Source organism: Oncorhynchus tshawytscha, linkage group LG31, assembly GCF_018296145.1.
Source record: "Oncorhynchus tshawytscha isolate Ot180627B linkage group LG31, Otsh_v2.0, whole genome shotgun sequence".
NCBI lineage: Eukaryota > Metazoa > Chordata > Actinopteri > Salmoniformes > Salmonidae > Oncorhynchus > Oncorhynchus tshawytscha.
The window spans coordinates 18,941,979-18,969,950 of NC_056459.1; the positions used below are offsets into that span (position 1 = coordinate 18,941,979).

General features: G+C 42.2%; 1 protein-coding gene across 1 annotated transcript; it reads right to left on the reverse strand.

Annotated features, from left to right (window-relative positions):
* Positions 1–956: 956 nt before the first annotated feature.
* LOC112229554 (four and a half LIM domains protein 3) lies at positions 957–26,770 on the reverse strand. Its single transcript, XM_024395456.2, has 6 exons — positions 26,392–26,770; positions 5,776–5,955; positions 4,547–4,721; positions 2,692–2,861; positions 2,355–2,541; positions 957–1,789 (listed from the first exon to the last, which is right to left on the reverse strand). Exons 2-6 carry the CDS (start codon positions 5,929–5,931, stop codon positions 1,629–1,631), a joined length of 849 nt encoding a protein of 282 aa, XP_024251224.1. The 5' UTR covers positions 5,932–5,955; positions 26,392–26,770; the 3' UTR covers positions 957–1,628.
* Between the last annotated feature and the right edge of the window lie 1,202 nt (positions 26,771–27,972).

Genomic DNA, 27,972 nt, shown 5'->3' on the forward strand with positions numbered 1-27,972 from the left:
GTACTGTTTTGAACAAGAGATACAATTTAATCTATTACTATTATTTGTAATTTCCAGTTCCTGGAAATCATGCATATAGGAATCATGCATATAGGAATCATGCATATGAAAGTGTTTATCAGCCCCATTCTTGACTGATGCATACACACTGCATTGACCTGGGTGTTGACACTGGTCCCAGAGGGGTGGCTCCTCAAGCACATGCACTTGCGACTTCAGAGGCTAGGCCCCTCACTTCCTGTCAACTTCAGTTGAATTTACAACACACGTGTTGTTGTCAATCCTGTAAGAATGTGTGAACAGTCTTGTGTCTCGCTTTCGACCCACGTGACCCAACATATCTGTTTTTAACTGTAGAAACAACTTGGTTTAAAATGCCAGCTACTTTTTGTTCTCTGTGTAGTCTTGTGAGGTACATATGGAGGGCATGGGCTTTTTTTCATAGTGCTATGAAGTTGCCATAGTGCCATGCTTAGTGAATTCCAAGTCTACACAAACGGAGCTACGGAGCACAACACGACATAGAACTGTTGGATCCATTGCGTAGACCGTGTAAAGCTTTTTTACAGCCCATTATCAAAAAGTGGCTTTAGCAAGTCATTGGGTATTTTGAAGAAAACTACATTCCACATTGAATAAAGATTTAATCAGCCTTTTGGGGACAGTTGTACCTCTGCTACAATGTGTTTTGTGTTGGTATGCCTGAACCCTCACTGGATTCCAGGGAGTGGCCACTAGGCACCAACACCCTGGCACAATCAATGTAAAAATGATCAAATCTGTTCACACCCGGGGTTGAGTAAGGAAAGTCATGTGTAATGTACGCAGAAGTCTGAAGGCTGTTCTCATCAGAAGACAGTACACACAGCAAAGAAGGCTTATGAAGGGTTTCTTTTGGCCCATTTTGAGAAATAGAATATATTTACAAATATCTTTACAAATACAGTATTCTGATCCAGTGCGTTATTATTACAGTAAATAAATTACGCTTTATTTCTTTAGAGTAGTAACACTACACAATAGTTACAATATAGCATAAAAAAAACAAGGCAAGAAAGGCAATCTTGGTTTATATAAAAGAATACAAAAATGTATTATTGACAAGCTGAGCTCTGACAACATTTGGATCATTTTTTATATTGCTGCAATAAAATACAGCTGTTAAGGCACTTAGTTCATACTATATGTGCATCACTAACACCATATTTCAGCAGAGCCCAGGTCAGGTGCATTAATATGTACGATACCTTAGAAAAAAAAATATTGAATGTATTTGTGTGCAAAAATATATTACAAATTACAAGAGGAAAAGCTTTAGTTACATCATACTTGTTTGCTGACTTAAAACATACATTTCAACATACATTTCAATGTGATTTATGTTGTAAAGGCAGTTTAACAACAGAATACATGCAATGCTGATTTAATTTTTAAAATATAAATATATTTAAGGTGATGTAGTATAAAATGTAGTGTTTGCTTTAATATGTTGAGGTTTAGATGCTCTCTGTACTGTACTGTAGAAGTTAACAAACCTGGAAGTGGACTCCACTGTGTTACAAACTTGTTAGCTATTACTGTACATTTGTGATTGGTCAGGTGCAGTTGAAGGACGAAGACAGTGATTCTCATTGGTCTTCTTGGTCGTTGTTGCAGTCTCCACACAGGATCTGGTCACGGTCGGGGAAGAAGCCAGCCCCAACCAGAGAGACGGAGCACCGGGAGCACTTGAAGCAGGGCTGGTGCCATTGACGATCCTGGAAAGAAATATACTTCCCCTCGCCAAACCCTGGAGGGAAATAAAACACACTCGTTAGAATCTATAATAGAATACGGTTGCATTTCAAATGGCATCTTATTTCCTATATAGCCCTATGGGCCCTGGTCAAAAGTAGTTCACTATAAAGTGAATAGGGTGCCATTTGGGACATGGCACCCTTTGACTCTCACCTGGATTGACAGCTGGGCAGTAAGATAGACATTACATAACACAAAGAAGTTACATTCTGAACATTAAGTTCTGTGGGTTATTCTATGGTTGGCTACAATAATAGCCCTGCTGAGGATCTGCCAGGTCTCAGAAGTCCCTGTGTTTAATTGGAACATTGGCATTCTAAACATAGCCGCAAGCCTTACTAGTATATTTACAGTACGTCTGTGCTCTGGCATTTGCCTGGGTTGGTACAAAGTGACATAATGGGGAAGACATTGAGTGCATCCCAAATGGCATTCTATTACCTCTATAGTGCACTCCTTTTGAACAGAGCTCTATGGGCTATATAAGGTTCCATTAAAGGACAAAACAGTGTCTCAAATCAATCCATATTATCTAGTCGAATGGAGAATGTACTAACCTGTGATGGGCGAGTTACAGGAGGCACACTTCTGTGCGTAGATGCTGCTGAAGCACTTGACACAGTAGGGCGTGTCTCCCTGGGAGGTGAAGGGCTGGCCGGCCAGTGGGATCTTACATCCTGTGCACACGAAACACTCTTTGTGCCACGTCTCATCCTTGTAGCTCACACCCCCTGTTGCCAGTGTCTACGGAGGATACATACCCATCAACCTCACCCACTTGATCTAGCAAGTCTTTTTCACAAGGAACCTATCTACTACTGTGAGCATGTCACTAACAGTGACAGAGAGAGGATAATGAAGGTTAGCAGTTGATTTGAGGAGACCCTGGTTCACCTTTTTGCAGTGGCTGCATCGCGGGGCGAACCTGCCCTCGTAGCACGGTACACAGTAGTAGTGGTCTTTGTCTGGGATGAAGGACTGGGCACCGATGGGCTTCTCACAGCCATGGCACACAAAGCAGTTCTCGTGCCATGCAGAGCCCTCATACTCCAACTTCTTTGAGCCTGACAGAGGGAGGAGGGAGAGGGGGGATAGATAGGGAGGAGAGAGAGAGAAAGAAGAGAGAGAGAGAGAGAGCAATAGAGACAAAGAGAAAGAGACACAGACAGGTTTTGTATAATTCAGTCTGTCTGCAAGAGTCATCATCTGAGTAGTCATCCCAAGTTTGTGTGCCATGTCAGCCACTTTAGTTCTGGGTTAGATTGTCCAACCTCAGCATTGCATAATCTCCAAGTGCTCACACTACTGCTATTGCCAAAACAGGATGATTCAGTAATAACTGAACCGGTTTGTACACAGACTCAATATACCTCCCAGTCATCTCATAAAGTATAAATAATATTACAGTATTTTACTATCAAGAACGCTTGTGTGGTGTTACATCAAGTCAGGGCCGAATGGCTTTATGAAAGGAGGTATTTCAGAATTATGGTTTATGGGTGACTGTTATTGGAACCTCTGACTTTAAGCATGTGCAGTTTGGTCTTCCACAAATACACACTTCCTCCATGTAGGTAATAAAAGTAGCCAAAATAAAACAGCGAGCCATGCCTATGAAAATGAACATCAGACCTCTTAATCATTGCTCTTGTTTTACGAGCTTTGGGACCTGAAATGCGCACGTGGGGAGGTCGACCAGTGGAACGTGTAACCGCCTGAATTTTTTAAAAGGGCGAGGGCACAGTGTAGTGTTTCACTGCGTTCCACTACAGAAACCTAACAAAACGACTGCTCAGTTCTGCAGAAACTGTGGAGAAATAACACCCCACCCTGTCCAGATTAAACCCTATGTAATTTGCAGTCATCTTGACGCCCACCCCCGCTGATAGCGTAATGCTGCCATGCAGTCACAAAGACCCTGGGGACAGAATTCAACAGTGAGGCACTTTCAGTCGAGCGAGCAGACAATTGCAATGTCACATCTAAGCTGTGTCACACCCTTGCTGCTCAACAACAAAAATGCATTCGCCTTTCTATGGTAATGTCCCAAATGGCAAACTATTCCCTACATAGTGCACTACTTTTGACCAGGGCCCTGAAGGTAGTGCACTACATAGGGAATAGGGTGCCATTTGGGACACAACCTTACGTTTACCCTTTAGTGACACTGACTGAAGCAGTGCTGCTTACTCTGTAATAACCATGAGAGAGGTTTCCCAGGTATTACACACCTGGCATTGATACAGATATAGGATCTTCATTTGAGCCAGTTTGCTACAGCAGGAAACTAAATTACAAACTTTAGAAGCCTTTTTAAACCTCAAATACACTACAAGTTTTAATATCCTGCATTGCGGAAAAGTTCTCTTGCAACAGTGTGATCAAATTATGATCCTACGTCTGTAGGTGTGAGAACAGGACTTGAGTAACCACAGGCCAAAGCATCACCAGTTAGGCCTTTTTAATGCACTTTTATGCCACAGTAAGTATGATGGATGTGTAACCAGCCTAGCGCGGCACAGCTCAGCTCGACTCAGCTCAATAATGTCAAAGGGTGTTGTGCACAGGAGGACGGGCTCGTGGTAATGGTACTGGAATGTTGTCAAATATTTCAAACACATGATTTGATGCCATTCCATTTGCTCCCCTCAGCAGCCTCCACTGGTGTTGTCATGTATCCCTGCACGTTTTTGAGAGTTTTGATTAGTACCTCCTACTAATCATGGTAAACAGTATCAGGTTTGTGTACCTGGCATAACGGTCTTGTCGCAGGCCACACACTTGGAGGAGAACTCATTGCAGTAGCAGTCGTTGCACAGCAGCGCCTCCTCCTGGCTGGTGAAGGGCTCGTCTGCCAGGGAGCGATCGCAGCGAAAACAACGGAAACAGTGTTCATGGTAATGTCTGTCCTCATAGAACAGCTCCTGGAGAGGGAGAGGAGGAGTGAGAGGGATGGACCCAGGCAAGGCAGGTCAGAGTCCGAAGTATTTGGATTGAAAGACCATTCATGTTAATGGTAGCTGGTGGGCCGAGATATCGGATGACGGGCTCATTGTAATAGCTGGAGTGGAAATGGAAACCATGTGTTTGATGTGTTTGACACCTTTCCTTTCCGTTCCTTCCATTCCAGCCATTACGATGAGCCCGTCCTTCTATATCTCCATCCACCAGCCTTCTCTGGTTCACATTCATCATTTATGTTTATATGACAATGAGCTAGATTAGATCTGTTAACAAGGAGGTTTTAGTGAATAACTCTAACTTCAATATAAACCATTTGAGTAAATATTGAAACAGTGTCCACAAAGGGATTTTTTAATAATCCACCTCTTATATTCCAGATCAACTATAGTGCAAGCAAACACTGTTAACACACATCGCATGATTAATGTCTTGCTTTATGTTCGGGGTGAAAACAATAATAATCCATTTTATTTGACACGTTGGTGGGTTTTCACAGTGTTAGTAAAAGGGAATTGGACAGAGAGGGAGGAGTGCTGTAAGTATTGTGTGGAGGAGGAGGAGGGCCAAAGCTAACAGGAGATTTATTTACTGCCAGTCCCTCTGAGAGAGTCCATAACTCAGGGGTCACCCGTGCCCTGTGGCGTCTAAGGGTGTTCCCTTCAGCCCTGTGTTTTCATTTGACTCTAACCAAAAAGGCCTTAATGTCGGCCTGGAGCAGCTCAAAGGGGATTTTCAGATGTCTTGGTATTAGCCAAAAGAGCATGAAAGTTGTGTTTTCCAAGAACTCCAGCTCTTTAGAAGCCATTATAATCGAACAGATGGACAAGGACAAATGCACACATACACACACTTGTGTACGTACACAGAAGTAAAACCTCAGAAGTGAGCACACATTCAAACAACTGTAGACAGAAAGCATCCACTTGCCACATGTAAACACATTCATACACACAACATATGCTAAACACATTTACACCCACACACACAAAGACAGATCATACAGTTTATGCTTACCCGTGCATTGTGTGCGATGAGCTCCTTGCACTCCTGACATGTGTTGGCATACAGGCGGTCATAGCAAGGGATGCAGTGGGGAACGTCCTCCACTTGGATGTATTTGCGTCCGTACAGGGACTCCTTGCACTCGCCACAGTCAAAACGGTCACTCATGTTGTCTTATCCCTGATTCACCTCCTGAAAGGAAACATTACAACCACAGTGAGTGAACGTTTGCTGAGCAAAGGAAGAGGGGAAGGAGGAGAGCGCTGTGAATGTGTGAGGGATGAGGGGGAGGGGCAGTGAGGGGCGTGAGAGAGTGAGGAGAGAGAGAGAAATCATTAATACAGACATTGTCATCCTACAAGAAACATGCTAATTTGGTATAGAGCAGGCCGAATTCACTCTATTAAATTCATCAAAACAGGAATATTTTACATTTGGCTAGAAACTGAGAAAAATGTACTCCTGTGTGCTACCCCCACTAGAATCCCCATCCCCATACAGCTTCTCCATTCTGTAGGGGGAAATGAATCATTTCCATGCCCAGGGACATGTACTAGTCTGTGGCGACCTACATTCCAGAACTGGACAAGAACCTGACATCCTCAGCACACAGGGGGACAAACACATACCTGGAGGTGACAGCCTTCCCTCCCACATATTCCCCCTAGGCACAACTACGACAACATAACCAACAAAAACCGGTCACAACTCCTGCAGCTCTTTCGCACACTGGGTATGTACATAGTCAATGGTAGGCTTTGAGGGGACTCCTATGGTAGTTACACTTACAGGTCATCTCTTGGCAGTAGTACTGTAGATGACTTTATCACTGACCTCAACCCAGAGTCTCTCAGAGCGTTCACAGTCAGCCCACCTACACCCCTATCAGATCACAGCAAAATCACAGTCTACTTGAACAGAGCAATATTCAATCATGAGGCATCAAAGCCAAAGGTACTGAATAATATTAAGAAATGCTATAGATGGAAGGAAAGTAGTGTGGAAACCTACCAAAAAACAATTAGGCAACAACAAATTGTAACCCTTTTAGACAACTTCCTGGTCAAAACGTTCCACTGCAATAGTGAAGGTGTAAACTTGGAAGTAAAAAACCTAAACAATATATTTCAGCTCTCAGCTTCCCTATCAAATAAAAAAAAATCCAACAGAAAACTGAAGAAAATGAGCAACAATGACAAATGGTTTGATAAAGAATGCAAAAGCCTAAGAAAGAAATTGAGAAACCTATCCAACCAAAAACACAGAGACCCAGAAAACCTGAGCCTACGCCTTCACTATGGTGGATCACTAAAACAATACAGAAATACACTAAAAAGAAGGAACAGTACGTCAGAAATCAGCTCAATGTAATTGAAAAATCCATAGACTTTAACCACGTCTGGGAAAATTGGAAAACACTAAACAAAGAACAACAAGAAGAGTTAGCTATCCAAAACAGAGATGTATGGGTAAAACCACTTCTCAAATCTTTTTGGCCCTATAACAAAGAACAAACAGCAAAAACATATACATGATAAAATACAAATCTTAGAATCAACTATTAAACGCTACCAGAACCCACTGGATTCTCCAATTACGTTGAATGAACTACAGGACAAAATACAAACCCAAAAAGGCCTGTGGTGTTGATGGTATCATCAATGAAATAATAAAATATACAAACCACACATTTTAAAAATCAAATCAAATCAAATCAAATCAAATTGGCTATACTTAAACTCTTTAACATCATCATTGGCTCTGGCTTCTTCTCCGATATTTGTAACCAAGGACTGATCACCCCATTCCACAAAACTGGAGACAAATTTGACCCCAATAACTACCATGGGATATGCGTCACAGCAACCTTGGGAAAATCCTTGGCATTATCATTAATAGCAGACTCATACATTTCCTCAGTGAAAACAATGTATTGAGCAAATATCAAATTGGCATTTTACCAAATTACCATACGACAGACCACGCATTCACCCTGCACACCCTAATTGACAAACAAACAAACCAAAACAAAGGCAAAGGCTTCTCATGCTTTGTTGATCAATTTGGCATGAGGGCCTGCTTTACAAATTGATGGAAAGTGGTATTGGGGGAAAACATACAACATTATAAAATCCATGTAAACAAACAACCAGTGTGAGGTTAAAATTGGCAAAATAAACACATTAAATTCTACAGGGCCGTGGGGTGAGACAGGGATGCAGCTTAAGCCCCACCCTCTTCAACTTATACATCAATGAATTGGTGAGGGCACTAGAACCGTCTGCAGCACCCGGCCTCACCCTATCAGAATCTGAAGTCAAATGTCTACTGTTTTAAATCAAATCGAACTTTATTTGTCACATGCGCCGAATACAACAAGTGTAGACTTTATGCTTACTTACAATCCCTTAACCAACAGTGCAGTTCAAGAAGAAGAAAATATTTACCAAGTAGACTAAAATAAAAAGTAACACAATAACAATAACGACGCTATATACAGGAGGAACCGGTAACGAGTCAGTGTGCAGGGGTACATGCTAGTTGAGGTAATCTGTACCTGTAGGTGGGGGCGAAGTGACTATGCATAGGTAACAAAGAAACAGCGAGTAGCAGCAGTGTACACAAGGGAAGGGAGGGGAGGTGGGGGGGGGGGGTTCGATGTAAATTGTCCGGTGGCAATTTTATGAATTTTCCAGCAGGCTTATGGCTTGGGGGTAGAAGCTGTTGAGGAGCCTTTTGATCCTAGACTTGGCGCTCCGGTACCGCTTGCCATGCAGTAGCAAAGAAAACAGTCTATAACTTGGGTGACTGGAGTCTCTGACAATTTTATGGGCTTTCCTCTGACACCGCCTATTATATAGGTCCTGGATGGCAGGAAGCTTGGCCCCAGTGATGTACTGGGCCTTTCGCACTACCCTCTGTAGCGCCTTATGGTCAGATGCCGAGCAGTTGCCAGACCGCTACAGTACACAAAAACTGTACATAACTCGGCCTAAACATCAGCGCCACGAGCTGCGAGACAAGGCAATAAGGGCCTTGTATGCCTTTAAAAGGAACATAATATTCGACATACCAATTAGGATCTGGCTAAAAAAAACACTTGAATCAGTTATAGAACGCATTGCCTTTTATGGTTGTGAGGTCTGGGGTCCGCTCACCAACCAAAAATTCACAAAATGGGACAAACACCAAATTGAGACTTTGCATGCAGAATTCTGCAAAAATATCCTCTGTGTACAATGTAGAACACCAAATAATGCATGCAGAGCTGAATTTGGCCGATACCCGCTAACTATCAATATCCAGAAAAGAGCATGTAAATTCTACAACCACCTTAAAGGAAGTGATTCCCAAACCTTCCATAACAAAGCCATCACCTACAGAGAGATGAACCTGGAGAAGAGTCCCCTAAGCAAGCTGGTCCTGGGACTCTGTTCACAAACACAAACAGACCCCGCAGAGCCCCAGGACAGCAACACAATTAGACAATTAGACCAAATCATGAGAAAACAAAAAGATAATTACTTGACAAATTGGAAAGACTTTACAAAAAAACAGAGCAAACTAGAATGTTATTTGGCCCTAAACAGTCACAGTGGCAGAATACATGACCACTGTGACTGAACCAAACTTAAGGAAAGCTTTGACTATGTACAGACTCAGTGAGCATAGCCTTGCTATTAAGAAAGGCCGCAGTAGGGGGACCTGGCTCTTGAGAAAACAGAGAAAACAGTGCACACTACCCACAAAATGAGGTGGAAACTGAGCTGCCCTCAGATTACACAAATCCACAAAGAATTCAAATCAAACCCAATTCTGATAAACTCTCATATCTCTTGGGTGAAATACCACAGTATGCAATCACAGCAGCAAGATTAGTGACCTGTTGCCAGAAGAAAAGGGCAATTGTAAAAACAACCCATATTTATGTTTATTTATTTTCCCTTTTGTACTTTAACTATTTGCACGTAATATGACATTTGTAATTTCTTTTTCTTTTGGAACTTTTGTGAGTGTAAAGTTTACTGTTCATTTTTATTGTTTATTTCACTTTTGTTTATTATCTAGTTCACTTGCTTTGGCAATGTTAACATAGGTTTTCCATGCCAATAACACCCTTAAATTGAAATTGAGAGATCGAGAGAAAGAAAGAGAGAGAGAGCGAGAGAGAGGAGTGAGAGAGAGGAGAGAGAGAGAGGAGAGAGAGAGAGGAGTGAGAGAGAGGAGAGAGAGAGAGGAGAGAGAGAGAGGAGCGAGCGAGAGAGAGATTCCCATGCAACAAAAAAAATGAATGTACCTACAAGTAAGTATCCAAGGCAACCAGTCAACAGTAGGATAGGATGACCTTTAATGCCCCAGAGGGGGAAATTGTCTGCTGCTGTGTACAAAATTGACACTGTACAAAACACACACAACATACAGTGCATTCGGAAAATATTCAGACCCCTTGACTTTTTCCAAATGTTGTTACATTACAGCCTTATTCTAAAATGTATTAATTACAAATTGTTCCTCATCAATCTACACACAATAGCCCATAATAGAAACAGTTGTTTATAAATGTTTACAAATGTATTAAAAATAAAAAACAGAAGTACCTTATTTGCATAAGTATTCAGACCCTTTGCTATGAGACTCGAAATTGAGCTCAGGTGCATCCTGTTTCCATTGATCATCCTTGAGATCTTTCTACAACTTCATTTGAATCCACCTGTGGTAAATTCAATTGATTGGACATCATTCGGAAAGGCACACACCTGTCTATATAAGGTCCAACAATTGACAGTGCATGTCAGAGCAAAAACCAAGCAATGAGGTCGTAGGAATTGTCCGTAGAGCTCCGAGACAGGATTATGTTGAGGCACAGATCTGGGGAAGGGTACCAAAAACTGTCTGCAGCATTTAAGGTCCCCAAGATCACAGTGGCCTCCATCATTCTTAAATGGAAGAAGTTTGGAACCACCAAAAACTCTTCTTAGATCTGGCCGCCTGGCCAAACTGAGCATTTGGGGGAGAAGGGCGTTGGTCAGGGAGGTGAACAAGAACCCAATGGTCACTCTGACAGAGCTCCAGTGTTCCTCTGTGGAGATGGGAGAACCTTCCAGAAGGACAACCACTTCTGCAGCACTCCACAAATCAGGCCTGTATGGTAGATTGGCCAGACAGAAGCCACTCCTCACTAATAGGCACATGACAACCCGCTTGGAGTTTGCCAAAAGGCACCTAAAGGACTCTCAGACCATGAGAAACAAGATTCTCTAGTCTGATGAAACAAGATTGAACTCTTTGGCCTGAATGCCAAACGTCACATCTGGAGGAAACCTGGCACATTCCCTACGGTGAAGCATGGGGCTGGCAACATCAAGCTGTGGGGATGTTTTTCAGTGGCAGGGACTAGGAGATTATTCAGGATCGAGGGAAAGATGAACGGAGCAAAGTACAGAGAGATCCTTGATGAAAACCTGCTCCAGAGCGCTCAGGACCTCAGCCTGGGGTGAAGGTTCACCTTCCAACAGGACAATGACCCTAAGCACACAGCCAAGACAATGCAGGAGTGGCTTCGGGACAAGTCTCGGAATGACCTTGAGTGGCCCAGCCAGAGCCCGGACTTGAACCCGATCTAACATCTCTGGAGAGACCTGAAAATAGCTGTGCAGCGACGCTCCCCATCTACATTGACAGAGCTTGAGAGAATCTGCAGAGAAGAATGGGAGAAACTCCCCAAATTCAGGTGTGCCAAGCTTGTGGTGTCATACCCAAGACGACTTGAGGCTGTCAAAGGTGCTTCAACTAAGTACTGAGTAAATGGTCTGAATACTTATGTAATTTTTCAGTTGTTTGTTTTTTACAAATGTGCAACGTTTTCTAAAATACTGTTTTTGCTTTGTCATTATGGTTTATTGTGTGTAGATTTATGAGGGGGGAAAAAAACATTTAATCCATTTTAGAATAAGGCTGTAACAAAATGTGGAAAAAGTCAAGAGGCCTGAATACTTTCCGAATGCACTGTAGTACATACATTGCACGTTACCCATGGCATACATGTTGAACACGTCTCGTACAACCAAATACATAATACATATTGCACACACTGCCCTTACACATTCTGTCAGCGGCATACTAACAGATCAGCTTAACTTATTGCTGTTTAGACACCATGGACCTCCAAGGTCCTAGCCTGGTCCCAGATCTGTGATTTTGAACACTCCATTTTTATTGTCAAGCCAAACAAGGTTTTGCATTACAATTCCATAAGAAGTTGGCAAGAGAACATAAAACAGATCTGGCACCCAGGCTGCCAAGGCCCCTGATTCACCCTGGGAAACATTCCTGATTACATGTTCTAATCAGGTGATTGACATCTCGTGTGGTGAATACGGGGGACGGGATGGAAATAAGCCTGACAGCTCTACTATACTGAGACAATCATAACACCCTCTGGCTACTTCTTAAGTCTGTAGGGAGCTGCTAGAGTATGTGACACGAGGTCAGATACATGTACCCCAGTAGCTTTCCTATGGAACGGGAAGGGCAAATAGGGTCCAAAAGGGTACATATGGGCTGTGTCTCAAATGGCACCCTATTTCCTACATAGTACACTACTTTGACCAGAACCATATGGGCCCTGATCAAAAGTAGTGCACTATATAGGGAATAGGGTGCCATTTGGGAAGCATACATAGTGTAGAGTAGCAAAAGTGGGGGGATAAAGGTTGGAATTACATGAGTGGAGAAAAGTCTCAAGAGTTCAGGTAACACAGGCTCAAGAAAACAATGTCAGGAACATGGCATTGACAGAGACTCTAAAGGCAGACACATAAATGTTTCTCTTGGAAGACATTTTGTTTATTATATTTAACCTCTTTTCAAGGAAAAGAACACCCTTGAAATGCTTTCAGAATGTCAAAAAGCAAGGAGCGTGGAGAAGGATTGTGGGTTCAATGATGTGCAGCGGAGATTCAGGCGGTAGGTTTTAAAGGGGGAGTGAATGGAAGGGAAAGCTCTGAGGTGAAGGGTTTAGCAGCTCCCACTCAGCAGACAGAGCTGAAGTCACAGCCTCACAGGCTCCATGTCCTAGTGGTGATTGAACCCAAGAACTGGACTGAATCCCAAATGGCACCCTATTCCCAATACCTGTATAATGCACTACTTTTGACCAGGACCCAAAGGGCTCTGGCCAAATGTAGTGCACTTTATAGGGAATTGGGTCCCATTTGGTACGCAGACATGGAGTTCCTAATGAAGCAGACCTCATTTCTTGGAAATGCATTTTGCACACACAGGGTTGGCTTGATATAAAACAGGGGGGAATCAACCATTGCTCATGAAAGGAATTCCATCCCACAGTTGAGGTTGTTTTTTACAGGTATTGAGTTAAATGTACTAGAACCCATAAGTTATTTGCGTCTGGTCAATTAAGGAGTCGTTTCAGCAGTGGGGTGTACGTGCCATTCAAATGGCTAGCCTCAGACTTTATTTACCATTATTGCCACCATTTATACATGATGGCAAGCACACAAGACAGAAGACCTGGCGAAAGAACAACTTCTGTTTTATCCACCCTATTTGTCTCTTTTGTTTATAATCAAGCAACTGAAAACTTGGCTAACCTCCACAAAATGTCATAGCAGCAGAGCATTTGTAATGGGAACATTCAGCCATATCATCCTCCCCCATCAGCTAGGCTGCATCAGCCTAAAGAGGTTTGAGGCTTTACAAGGTCAAAGACACTTGGACGGAACACAAAACAGACAAGTCCATCAAACTCCATATCTGTTTCATGTCCGTTTATTGTGAGAGCGGTGGAAATCAGCTTGACTTCCCCTGCTAATGTCTCTCAAGAGGTTAGGCTTCTAGCTATTCTAGTTCATCCATCCCTAAAACCACTGCACTGATACAACAATGGCCTTCCTTCCGGGCATAGTCCCCACACAGCACGACATCTGCAAATACGTTATTTGTACTCCACCTGTTGTGTCGACAAGTATAAGCATTATGACATTCCTTTCTATCTTTTGAAAGTGATACAAATGTTAACCATAAAAATGTATATGTCTGACCATAATCAAAATACAAACCACTCCCTTTCTGTTGGATCATTTTGATCTATTACGTCTACCCACCCACAGACAATATTTATATCTTGGTTTAAACTCAATTTCAGCTCATTTATGCAATGTCCAGACCGTTCTGTTATAGTAAGAGCTAGTGAACAACAAAGAGCTATTCCCAAACAGCATGTCCTTTCCAGCTGTAGAGGAGATGACTGACCCTGAATGAGCCACGTCGGCATGGATACACTCCCTCTGTGGTTCCTCATCCTTACGACTGATGGTTGTGTTACACATGAACGTGACCCGGGTATAGAAACGATTTAGAGGGAATGCCTCAAAAATAGAGCAAGGAGTAAAAGAATGAACAGCAGGATGGGCACATACAAATACACGTACACACACGTACACATATCGTAACACAGAGTAGCTGGCTAGCATCATTGTTTTCGGAGCCACATGCATTGGACCTACCCTTCACTGAACAGAAATATAAACGCAACATGTAAAGTGTTGGTCCCATGTTTCATGAGCTGAAATAAAAGATCCCAGAAATGTTATGTATCCACAAAAAGCTTATTTCTCTCATATTTTGTGCACAAATTTGTTTACATCCCTATTAGTTAGTGGGCCTGTCTGCCAAGTGTGTGGGCCTATGCCCTCCCATGCCCATCCATGGCTGCACCCCTGCACAGTCAGTTGAAATGCATAGATTGTGACCTAATGAGTTTATTTAAATGTACTGATTTCCTTATATGAACTGTAACTCAGTAAAATCTTGGAAATTGTTGCATGTTGCGTTTATATTTTTGTTCAGTATATACAGTGCCTTGCGAAAGTATTCGGCCCCCTTGAACTTTGCGACCTTTTGCCACATTTCAGGCTTCAAACATAAAGATATAAAACTGTATTTTTTTGTGAAGAATCAACAACAAGTGGGACACAATCATGAAGTGGAACAACATTTATTGGATATTTCAAACTTTTTTAACACAAAAAACTGAAAAATTGGCCGTGCAAAATTATTCAGCCCCCTTAAGTTAATAATTTGTAGCGCCACCTTTTGCTACGATTACAGCTGTAAGTCGCTTGGGGTATGTCTCTATCAGTTTTGCACATCGAGAGACTGAAAGTTTTTCCCATTCCTCCTTGCAAAACAGCTCGAGCTCAGTGAGGTTGGATGGAGAGCATTTGTGAACAGCAGTTTTCAGTTCTTTCCACAGATTCTCGATTGGATTCAGGTCTGGACTTTGACTTGGCCATTCTAACACCTGGATATGTTTATTTTTTAACCATTCCATTGTAGATTTTGCTTTATGTTTTGGATCATTGTCTTGTTGGAAGAGAAATCTCCGTCCCAGTCTCAGGTCTTTTGCAGACTCCATCAGGTTTTCTTCCAGAATGGTCCTGTATTTGGCTCCATCCATCTTCCCATCAATTTTAACCATCTTCCCTGTCCCTGCTGAAGAAAAGCAGGCCCAAACCATGATGCTGCCACCACCATGTTTGACAGTGGGGATGGTGTGTTCAAGGTGATGAGCTGTGTTGCTTTTACGCCAAACATAACGTTTTGCATTGTTGCCAAAAAGTTCAATTTTGGTTTCATCTGACCAGAGCACCTTCTTCCACATGTTTGGTGTGTCTCCCAGGTGGCTTGTGGCAAACTTTAAACTACACTTTTTATGGATATCTTTAAGAAATGGCTTTCTTCTTGCCACTCTTCCATAAAGGCCAGATTTGTGCAATATAACGACTGATTGTTGTCCTATGGACAGAGTCTCCCACCTCAGCTGTAGATCTCTGCAGTTCATCCAGAGTGATCATGGGCCTCTTGGCTGCATCTCTGATCAGTCTTCTCCTTGTATGAGCTGAAAGTTTAGAGGGACGGCCAGGTCTTGGTAGATTTGCAGTGGTCTGATACTCCTTCCATTTCAATATTATCGCTTGCACAGTGCTCCTTGGGATGTTTAAAGCTTGGGAAATCTTTTTGTATCCAAATCCGGCTTTAAACTTCTTCACAACAGTATCTCGGACCTGCCTGGTGTGTTCCTTGTTCTTCATGATGCTCTCTGCGCTTTTAACGGACCTCTGAGACTATCACAGTGCAGGTGCATTTATACGGAGACTTGATTACACACAGGTGGATTGTATTTATCATCATTAGTCATTTAGGTCAACATTGGATCATTCAGAGATCCTCACTGAACTTCTGGAGAGAGTTTGCTGCACTGAAAGTAAAGGGGCTGAATAATTTTGCACACCCAATTTTTCAGTTTTTGATTTGTTAAAAAAGTTTGAAATATCCAATAAATGTCGTTCCACTTCATGATTGTGTCCCACTTGTTGTTGATTCTTCACAAAAAAATACAGTTTTATATCTTTATGTTTGAAGCCTGAAATGTGGCAAAAGGTCGTAAAGTTCAAGGGGGCCGAATACTTTCGCAAGGCACTGTATAAATGTATCTGTGTCTCTGCATCCTGCTCCCAGTGAGTGGTTAAGTCAAACAGAAATCCATCAGTGGGACACGTGTTTTTCTCTCCTAGCACACTTCTGTTATAACTCTGTATTTCGCACCTCCAGCCACAGAGGACACGTGGATATTCTTCAGTGATATATTGTCCATGCTGGTGAAAGATTAAACGGAGTCATCAACTCTGAAGGCTTTGTACTGTGAGCCAGACAGCAAAACATACTCTCCCTCTTAGTCTCCCACATGGCCCAACAACAGACCAGTCCGCTCTCTGTCCCTTCAAGGTTCTCTGAAAGGGTTTTCTTTCTAACCTGACATTTTTTCAGAGTGCGGAGCCAGTTGTAGCCGCATGAGCCATGTCAGTTCTACTGCAGTACCAATGGGGCTCTGGTCAAAAGTAGTGTACTGTAAAGGGATTAGGGTTCCATTTGGGATGCACACCGTGTGTTTATTTTCCAAGCAGAGGAGTCTAGTGTACCCTATCCTTTACAACCCAGAATGTTCCATGATGAAACCCCATGACACCTAGGAGCAAGAGAAAAGAGAAAGGAGTCTTTGTATGAAATGGAACAATCCTACAGTAGTGTGTAGGTAGCCTATGATAACATTACCAGTTTCTTTCCTAGGATTCAAAAAAAGACTCATCAGCTGGTTGTGCTTGTTGACATGTGCTGGGTGATGTATTGCGCTTTCCACTGACATTCAAATTAGAGCCCTGCACAAGCATGAATTTAATGCCTGAGTCCTACCCATACATGCAACGTTCAGGCCCAGCCCTACACAGGCCAGAATGCTTTTGCCAAATTTAAGACTCTGCCCGAAAAAATATATTAAAAAAATAACTTTCTTTGTTAGTATGCATTAGCTGCTCGTCTCTGTCTGTCCCACGCTCCCTGCGCTTTTCGCGCTGCATCCGTACTGTTGCTGGTCTCAATGATGAGACTTGAGAGAGCAGTTAGCTGTTAGCTAGATATTTTTTGTCACTCTAAACTCAACAAAACTCAAGGAACAATATTATTTTATAGGGATGGGCATGAGTATCGAGTACTTGAGCACTCGAACGGACGTCAAAATTTGATCTTTAACCAGATACAGTGGGGCAAAAAAGTATTTAGTCAGCTACCAATTGTGCAAGTTCTCCCACTTAAAAAGATGAGAGAGGCCTGTCATTTTCATCATAGGTACACTTATGACAGACACAACTATGACAGACAAAATGAGAAAAAAAAATCCAGAAAATCACATTGTAGGATTTTTTATGAATTTATTTGCAAATTATGGTGGAAAATAAGTATTTGGTCACCTACAAACAAGCAAGATTTCTGGCTCTCAAAGACCTGTAACTTCTTCTTTAAGAGGCTCCACTGTCCTCCACTCGTTACCTGTATTAATGGCACCTGTTTGAACTTGTTATCAGTATAAAAGACACCTGTCCACAACCTCAAACAGTCACACTCCAAACTTCACTATGGCCAAGACCAAAGAGCTGTCAAAGGACACCAGAAACAAAATTGTAGACCTGCATCAGGCTGGGAAGACTGAATCTGCAATAGGTAAGCAGCTTGGTTTGAAGAAATCAACTGTGGGAGCAATTATTAGGAAATGGAAGACATACAAGACCACTGATAATCTCTCTCGATCTGGGGCTCCACGCAAGATCTCACCCCGTGGGGTCAAAATGATCACAAGAACGGTGAGCAAAAATCCCAGAACCACACGGGGGGACCTAGTGAATGACCTGCAGAGAGCTGGGACCAAAGTAACAAAGCCTACCATCAGTAACACACTACGCCGCCAAGGACTCAAATCCTGCAATGCCAGACGTGTCCCCTTGCTTAAGCCAGTACATGTCCAGGCCCGTCTGAAGTTTGCTAGAGAGCATTTGTATGATCCACAAGAAGATTGGGAGAATGTCATATGGTCAGATGAAACCAAAATATAACTTTTTGGTAAAAACTCAACTCGTCGTGTTTGGAGGACAAAGAATGCTGAGTTGCATCCAAAGAACACCATACCTACTGTGAAGCATGGGGGTGGAAACATCATGCTTTGGGGCTGTTTTTCTGCAAAGGGACCAGGACGACTGATCCGTGTAAAGGAAAGAATGAATGGGGCCATGTGTCGTGAGATTTTGAGTGAAAACCTCCTTCCATCAGTTAGGGCATTGAAGATGAAACGTGGCTGGGTCTTTCAGCATGACAATGATCCCAAACACACCGCCCGGGCAACGAAGGAGTGGCTTCGTAAGAAGCATTTCATGGTCCTGGAGTGGCCTAGCCAGTCTCCAGATCTCTACCCCATAGAAAATCTTTGGAGAGAGTTGAAAGTCTGTGTTGCCCAGCAGCAGCCCCAAAACATCACTGCTCTAGAGGAGATCTGCATGGAGGAATGGGCCAAAATACCAGCAACAGTGTGTGAAAACCTTGTGAAGACTTACAGAAAACGTTTGACCTCTGTCATTGCCAACAAAGGGTATATAACAAAGTATTGAGAAACTTTTGTTATTGACCAAATACTTATTTTCCACCATAATTTGCAAATAAATTCATTAAAAATCCTACAATGTGATTTTCTGGATTTTTTTTTTTCATTTTGTCTGTCATCTGTGTACCTATGATGAAAATTACAGGCCTCTCTCATCTTTTTAAGTGGGAGAACTTGCACAATTGGTGGCTGACTAAATACTTTTTTGCCCCACTGTATATATTTTTTCAAATACGGTAAAACTATTGGGTAAAACTTTTGTCTTGAAGACAACATTCATTTACTTTGACTTTAGTGTTCCGTTTGTACAAGTGTATATGTGGGGTAAAACAATAAAGAAACCAAGCCATGCATCAAACATAACTTATTATTAAACTCCCTTTCACCTCCGTGTCTCGCTCACTCAGTTGCGTTCTGATCTCTCCCTCTACACCAGTGGCATGTATTCATGGATGCCAAGGGGAGGCCAGGCTTCCCCAAACAATTGACCAAGAAAAATATATATTTTTAAATGTATCTTTCGATAAATAATCTTTCTGTGTTTCATACATTTCCTGCCATTCACAAGAGGCTGAATGTACCTCACCGGAGAAAGGATCCACTTTAGCAAAACAGCGCCCCTTTGTCTCAGTATGTGCAGAATATCTAACTGACGCTGTCTTGTCAGAAAGAGTTCAGACCAATCACATCACAAGTCAAATGTCATTTCTTGACTGGAAAAAATTGCATCTTGTTGTGTTGTTGTCCTCTGGTGGCTAGCTAGCTACCAAGAATCGGTGCTTTCCTAAATTAGCTATCGATAGAGATAGGAATTTGGACTTGTGGTTTGACTTAATTATCCGTTCTGGCCATTGATTATACCAGTGATTCTGATCCAACCCTAAATTCATACAGTACCAGTCAAAAGCTTGGACACACCTACTAATTCAAGGGTTTTTCATTATTATCTTGGCATTCTCTCAACCAGCTTCACGAGGTAGTCACCTGGAATGCATTGCAATTAACAGGTATGCCTTGTTAAAAGTTAAATTGTGGAATTTCTTTCCTTCTTAATGCGCTTGAGCCAATCGTGACAAGGTAGGCGTGGTATACAGAAGATAGCCCTATTTGGTAAAAGACCAAGTCCATATTATGTAAAGAACAGCTCAAATAAGCAAAGACGAGAGTCCATCATTACTTTAAGACATGAAGGTCAGTCAATGCGGAAAATTTCACTTTGAAAGTTTCTTCAAGTGCAGACGCAAAAACCATCAGGCGCTATCATGAGGACCGCCACAGGAAAGGAAGACCCAGAGTTACCTCTGCTGAAGAGGATAAGTTCATTAGTGTTACCAGAAATTGCAGCCCAAATAAATGCTTCACAGAGTTAAAGAAACAGACACATCTCTACATGAACTATGTGAATCAGGTCTTCATGGTCGAATTGCTGCAACAACAACAAAAACACTACTAAAGGACACCAATAAGAAGAAGACTTGCTTGGGCCAAGAAATACGAGCAATCAGTGGTGTACAGTACTTAAATAAAAATACTTTAAAGTACTACTTAAGTAGTTCTTGTGGGTATCTGTACTTTACTATTTATATTTTTGACAAGTTTTACTCCACTACATTCCTAAAGAAAATAATGTACTTTTTACTCCTTACATTTTCCCTGACACTCAAAAGTACTCGTTACATTGTGAATGCTTAGCAGGACACAAAAATGGTCTAATTCACGCACTTATCAAGACAACATCCCTGGTTATCCCCACTGCCTCTGATCTGGCAGACTCACAGCAATATGCCATCCCATCTGGTTTGCACTTAGTGGGACTATCATTAGGACAATGACCCAAAACACACCTCCAGGCTGTGTAAGGGATATTTGACCAAGGAGAGTGATGGAGTGCTGCATCAGATGAACTGGCCTCCACAATCACCCGACCTCAACCCAATTGAGATGGTGTAGAACAATAGTAAAAACAAAGAAAAACCCTGGAATGAGTAGGTATCCAAACTTTTGACTGTGCTGTATGTGATGAGTCCAAAAAGGTTTGTGGAAAACAGGTCAATGTAGATAGTCTGCATAGCTATTTGTTTAATTATTTAGAAGTCTTATGGCTTGGTGTTAGAAGCTGTTCAGGGTCCTGTTGGTTCCAGACTTTGTGAATTGCTACTGCTTGCCATGTGGTAGCAGAGAGAAGAGTCTGTGACTTGGGTGGCTGGAGTCTTTGACCATTCATAGGGCCTTCCTCTGACACCACATGGATGGCAGGGAGCTCGGACCCAGTGATGTACTGGGTCATACGCATTACTCTCTGTAGCGCCTTGCGTACGGATGCCAAGCAGTAGCCATAACAAGCTGTGATGCAGCCAGTCAAGATGCTCTCAATGGTGCAGCTGTAGAACTTTTTGAGGATCTGAGGGCCCATGCCAAATCTTTTCAGCCCTTTGAGAGGGAAGAAGCGTTGTTGTGCCCTCTTTACGACTGTGTTGGTGTGTGGACCATGATAGATCCTTAGTGATGTGGACACAAAGGTACTTGAAGCTCTCGACCTGCTCCACTACAGCCCTGTTAATGTGAATGGGGGCGTGCTCAGCCCTCCGTTTCCCATAGTCCATGATGAGCTCCTTTGTCTTACTGATGTTGAGGGAGAGGTTGTTGTCCTGGCACCACACTACTAGGTCTCTGACCCTCTACCTATATCGTTGTTGGCGATGATCAGGCCTACCACCGTCATGTCGTCAGCAAACTTAATGATGGCGTTGGAGTTGTGCGGGGCCACGCAGTCGTGGGTGAACAGGGAGTACAGGAGGGGACTAAGCACGTACCCCTGAGGGGCCCCTGTGTTGAGGGTCATCGTGGCAGATGAGTGGTTGCCTACTCTAACCACCTGGGGCGGCCCGTCAGGAAGTCCAGGATCCAGTTGCAGAGGGAGGTGTTCAACCTCAGGGTCCTTAGCTTAGTGATGAGCTTGGAAGGCATTATGGTGTTGAACGCTGAGCTGTATTCAATGAACAGCATTCTCACACAGGTGTTCCTCTTGTCCAGGTGGGAGAAGGCAGTGTGGAGTACAATAGAGATAGCGTAATATGTGGATCTGTTGGGGCGGTATGCGAATTGGAGTGGGTACAGGGTGTCTGGGATGATGGTGTTGATGTGAGCCATGACCATCCTTTCAAAGCACTTCATGGCTACAGAAGTGAATGTTAAGTGGCAATAATAATTTACCTTGGCTCTCCTGGGCAGAGGGACTACGTTTTTCTTCTTGAAACATGTAGGTATTACAGACTGGGTCAGTGAATGACTGGGTCAAGTGAATGTTAACCTGTTTAAAGGTCTTACTCACATGGGCTACAGAGAGCGTGATCACACTGTCAGCTGTAATTTAATAGTTACCCCACTTTACTTTTATATTTATTTATCATGAAACCAGATTAGCCAGCAGCATACCACCCTATATACCACTGCTGGCTTGCTTCTGAAGCTAAGCAGGGTTGGTCCTGGTCAGTTCCTGGATGGGAGACCAGATGCTGCTGGAAGTGGTGTTGGAGGGCCAGTAGGAGGCACTCTTTCCTCTGGTCTAAAAAAATATCCCAATGCCCTAGGGCAGTGATTGTAGATGCTTCCCTGGGTGCTGTCTTTCAGATGGGATGTTAAACGGGTGACTTGACTCTCTAAGGTCATTAAAGATCCCATGGCACTTATTGTAAGAGTAGGGGTGTTAACCCCAGTGTCCTGGCTAAATTCCCAATCTGGCCCTCAAAAAACCATCATGGTCACCTAATAATCCCCAGTTTACAATTGGCTCATTCATCTCCCTTGTAACTATTCCTTAGGTTGTTGCTGCAAATGAGAATGTGTTCTCAGTCAATGTAACTGGTAAAATAACAGATAAATAAATTAGCCTATGTTCCTGCCCAGAACAGTTCACATTTTGTTAGACATTTTTGGGTCACACAACACAGCTCTCACAGAGAATGATATTGATAGGCTATTAAAGTTGCTATAAACACATTAAAAGCTCCTGTAGCTGTAGTAAAATGTTCATGGTTGGGGCCATAAATTCTGTCAGAAGAAAAGGAAAGGCTTGTCCCTTACAGCCATCGGTCAGATGACTGCTCCCTCTCTCTTTTATCCCAGTACAAAGAGACCCAATGTAAAGTGACTGACTTCCTGCCAGATCAGAAAGCACTGTTAGCTGCCTACACGCACACACAAACCAAAATGAACAGTGGTTGCTCTCATCAAGTTGATATGCATTCCAAATGGGATGTTTTGAGACACAGGTTGCAAAACATCTCGTTTTGGGTACTTGAACATCGACCAAGTCCAACATAACTTTGCCAATGTCCTTGGGAGATCACTTCATTCAATGTGTTGAAAAGAGACACAATTGCACTGGGAAACACAGACTGGGCGATGATGATACTATCAACTCAAGACAAGTGAAGACTTTACCTAATCTTCATTCTTATCTGAATTGAATGACAAACACGGACTCCACCTGCTCGTAGGGTAGTAATTAAAAAATCCCTTGCTGACATTAACACAGAAAAACTGAGCCTGTAATCTTTTACCTGCCCTTTGAGGAACAATAAAAGCAAAATGAATGAGAGGGTACGTGCTTGGCTCTGTTTAGCTTTGGGCCCCCAGCTGGCTGTTTATACCCCGTAGGGAACAACGCAAGATGCAGCTGAATACGTCCCTCCCGCACCACCTCTGGTGTGTACTAAAACAAAAGGCCAAATCTGGCAACAAATAAAAAGACGTCACTGTGCCAAGGCCTTCTTCGCTCTGTGTGGTAGACCTATGCTGTCTTCATGAACAAAGAAAAGGAAAGGTCTGAGTATGACATGGTGTAGAAGTCAGTCTAGTAAAGATAACAACAAATATGTGCTTTAAATTAGAAGAAAAACGGATGAAAATCAATTGAAAAGGTGGAATACATATAATCTCCTATATCTAGTAAAAGGTAGTCATGGAGATGAGAAGGCAGGAAACGTCACTAGCATCCTCTTCTGAAGCAAAGTTGCTTTTGGCAACAGGCTATGTTTCATTTGGATTATTTTGCAGTGGGAATTCGGCCAAAGAATAAATAAATAAAGTTTGCTTGATGTGCACAATCAGCAGTCAGTCATTATCCAAAACAAATATGCATGTAAACATATTTTCTTTCCCAGCATCAGATGCTGGTAGCCAGTAGAGCGAGCATCCATCCAACCCCAGGCCCCGGGTGTTAATAGTATCAACTGTGTTTATTTTCCCAGAGCCCCTGGTGACCCTACAGCCTGTTGCCTTTGTTTCATGGATGCTGGAAGATTTATTTGTCTTTGTTTTTGAGTAACATCTACATGTGTAAGCACTTTAGGACTGTTGAGATAAATGGTTCTAGACCCCAAACATAATTTTGTTGGGAGAGAGGGAGTTTGAGGAATGGTGGAGTGGAGATGGAGTGGAATGCACATGCTTCTGGACACAATGAATGAATGGGACCAAATTCATTAGAAAGAGAAAGAGAAAGAGAAAGAGAGAGAGAGAGAGAGAGAGAGAGAGAGAGAGAGAGAGAGAGAGAGAGAGAGAGAAAGAAGGGGGAAAGAGACAGGAGGGCATAACTCTGAGCTCACATCCCAACTCCTTTTAAATCTTCCATTGCTGCTGTTCATGGTGGGAAAAGTGACACTCTAGAACCAGCCAGAAACAGAAACAACAGTGTGATAATGATAATGAATAATTTACAACCTATGGGTCAATGTCCCTAATTATGGCCTGAGCCCGTACCAGGTTATGTCCCAAATGGCACTATTCCAAAAGTAGTGCACTATATGGGGAATAAGTTGCTATTGACGATGTATTCCCAGCCTGGGAAAGACTTGTCCATCTCCAGAAGTCCTGGAAACCGTTTGGCTCTGCTCCAATGATTGTGCACAGACCCAACCTTCCCCAATGAGAAGAATGTCAGAGGAATGAGACTGTGGTCAGAATGTGGCAGAATCATGTGGTGGGTCCAATTTTGGGATTGAAAAAAACAGCAAATGCATTTTTCTTCCATCCTCCCTCTGTTCTAAAAACGGCAAATTCCTCCTTTTCTAAAAATAATGAAGCAGTTCTCTCTGGTTACCACCACATTTCTGCTGGTTACTCACAGGGAAAGACTCCTCATAAAAAGCCAATTGTTGAAGTAATCAAAGAGCTATGTTAATTACACCCAAAGTGGGTCGAACTCACATGATGACATGGATATAGAGTTTGCTGAATACATGCAGAAACTATTCCATTTGGTGCCAACGATGGTGAGTGTCTGGGAAAATAATACTTGCAATCTTAAGTATAAGACATGACATTACTCTGAAGGATGTTGGCTAATTGAGATGGCTGCATAAGTGTCCTACACAGAATTTGTCCAAACAGTTTTTATTGCGATGCCGATAACGCCAGAAAATCACTCAAAAGTAAAACAGTTGAAAACAACAGTGTATATTAAACGGTCTTCTTCCTGTTACACAATGTCTCCCCCCACCATATCAGGACACTGTTAATCAAGCTCTTAATTTGAATGTGTGAGCAAATAATATGTTGCGTGTGTTATTGTTCAACATTAATGTGTCAGAATCCATGTAATTCAAACAGAGATTGACTTGGGGGCAAATGTAGCAGAGGGGCCCATCTCTTCAAAAGACTCCCTGTTCTTTCTTTAAATCATACCTGTTCAAAATGGTCTGCAGGTCTTGTTGTGGTGTGGTCTTAGGTATCAATTATAAACTTGTGTGCCTCTGTCCAAGGCAACTAACCCCAACCCCCAACATCCCTCAGTTAGTTTCCTCATTCTAAAGTCAAATTAGGCTACATCCTACCATATATCCTGTCAGTCCAGTTCCTTGGGAGAGAAGGGACAGATGCTAAGAATCTGAGCAACAGGATGTATAAAGTGTAAAGAGAGATAAAGAGGATAAATAACCGAGAGAGAGCATGAGAGAGCATGAGAGAGAGAGAAGACAAATTCCATTCTCTGCCCGTGGTTTGTGTCAACAACAAAAAACAACAATGAATGTTCCTTCTAACAAGCATTGTGTTTGTGCATCTGCTTCATGTCGAATCGTGTGCGTATGATAGAAGTATCACAGAGTTTCTCAGCTCGAATACTGTACTGTCTGAGACACAGGTGAGTTGTGAGAAAGATCTCTCGGGCTGTGATCTGTCTTGTGGACGTCGTGTCCAGATATCTTGACCTAAAACGTTACGCGAATTTCTGTTCCCTTGATAAAAATAAGCTTAAATACCTTTCTCAATTTATGACAATAGTTAACATATAACACATATTTTACAAGATAAAATAGTCAGTAGGCTAGAACTGAAGGGTCTAATAACGGACGATTCGCCAGGTGACTCGATTCGCATCACCAACTGTATTATCCAGGTGCTTCATTGACTAAAATGTAGACAAGTAAAAGTAAGGATAAACAAGACTATTCACTTAATCTCGTTTTCAATCAAATATTGATCTTATCGGCTCTCATAATTTTGTTATTATTTGTTATAAAACTCATACAAATGATTGTAAAATATCATACCACCAATTTACAGCTCCTTTCGGGTCAGGGAACTTTGTCAAATGTAGTTTATTTGTTTAGGTCACCAACCTGTAGCTTGCAGCTTTTCTCTGGCAGCAAAATTGACTCCAAATATTGACAAGTCAAGATCCGACGCAGTGCTGAACCCTTCTCAACTTCAACGAATGTGAAATGCATCGTGCAGCCTACTACCTCCTGTGCGCAACAGCATCAGGCAAGCGCGTAAATTCACGCCCTCCAGAAATGTCGCTTCTCGCTTTACTGCCGAGGCACAGCCGCACAGGTCATTTCAAGTAGCACAGACAAAAACATTTTTTTACTGAGCTATTCATTTACTCTGGAAGTCTGTGTTTGTTTCGACAAAATCTCTATGTTGTCATTGTTAAAGCTGTGTTTTTGACTTGAATGTAAAAGTCAAACGTGAACAGAAGTCCGTAGACTGCTCCCTACTGTACCTTCTGGATCACAGACGACTGACTCATCAACCTGTATCTATCTGTTTGTTCTTCATCCCTGTGTTATGTTAGTGCCAGTCTGTACTATCAGGTTAACTCCTTGTCACCCATTAGTGTCATGCCGTGTTTGGCTTGACAATTACCAATGGAGTTAACAAGAGCACAAGCAGATCTGGGACCAGGTCGTGTATCTCACTAACCAGTGTAAAGAAGTAGTGAACTAAAAGTAGTTCAACTTGTAATTTAACTACATTTTGCATTAGCTTGGTGGTAGTTTAACTAAATTCAAATCTGGGTAGTGTTTGCACTAGTTAATAAATTTTTTGCCATGTAGTGGTGTAGATAACTACTGGAAGTACACTCTTACTACTCTTTTTGCAAAAATAAAATATGGGTGAAATAGGCAATAATTTCCTTTCTTTTTCAGCATCAGACCTGCGTAATTCTATCACTTGTGTTTAATAGGCTAAATATGACTTTGGGGTCAAATGTTAACATATGACCCCAAAATGATCTGTTCTTGCATTTATAGTCTATGACATTTCAGATTGACATATGCATTTTTTTTTTTTTAGCTTAACCATTTTCAGTGAAAATAAATTGCTAGCTTGGTAAACTATATTTTCAGAGTAGCTTCCCAAACACTGTCACTAACATTGGTTGATAAGAGGCTGATGGGGGTAAAAACTTAAGCAATTAACTACCATAAGGCTTCACTTTTGTGTTGTCACTCATTCAGACTTGATTAAGGTTCCTTACCAACTCACTCAGCAGAGTAAATACTCTGCGGTCACGAGAAACTGCTGGGTTCTTGAAAAAAGCCCTGGCAAGCAAGATATTATTTTCCTTTTTTTTTACCTCCATTTTCCACCAGTCTAAACTGGAGGTCTGGGGTTGATTAAAGAGTTACGTTGTGGCTCCATCCTGCCACTACCCATTAGGCATGAAAATGCATGAGCACATGGTAGTATGAACAAAGTTTCATCTCACATGTAACTGACTTAACTATTTCAACCTATTTATCTTGTGTTGTTCACCCTGTACTGTTAAAAGGCTTATCAGATGCTCAGAGGTCCTATGTTTCAATTATGTACAAAAAAAATTTTTTGGGGGGGGGGTCAATTATGTAATGGAATAATGGAACATTATTTTTGGGTGATAGCAACCACCTGAGCTGATCATTCCTAACAGCATG

What these genes read in the sequence shown, in the direction of transcription:
- LOC112229554 (XM_024395456.2), bottom strand. Translation starts at nt 5,931, where the DNA reads ATGAGTGACCGTTTTGACTGTGGCGAGTGCAAGGAGTCCCTGTACGGA. An exon ending in TCATCGCACACAATGCACGG is followed by an intron (nt 4,722 to 5,775) that starts GTAAGCATAAAC and finishes CTCCCTCTCCAG; the next exon opens with GAGCTGTTCTATGAGGACAG. An exon ending in GATGCAGCCACTGCAAAAAG is followed by an intron (nt 2,542 to 2,691) that starts GTGAACCAGGGT and finishes TATCCTCCGTAG; the next exon opens with ACACTGGCAACAGGGGGTGT.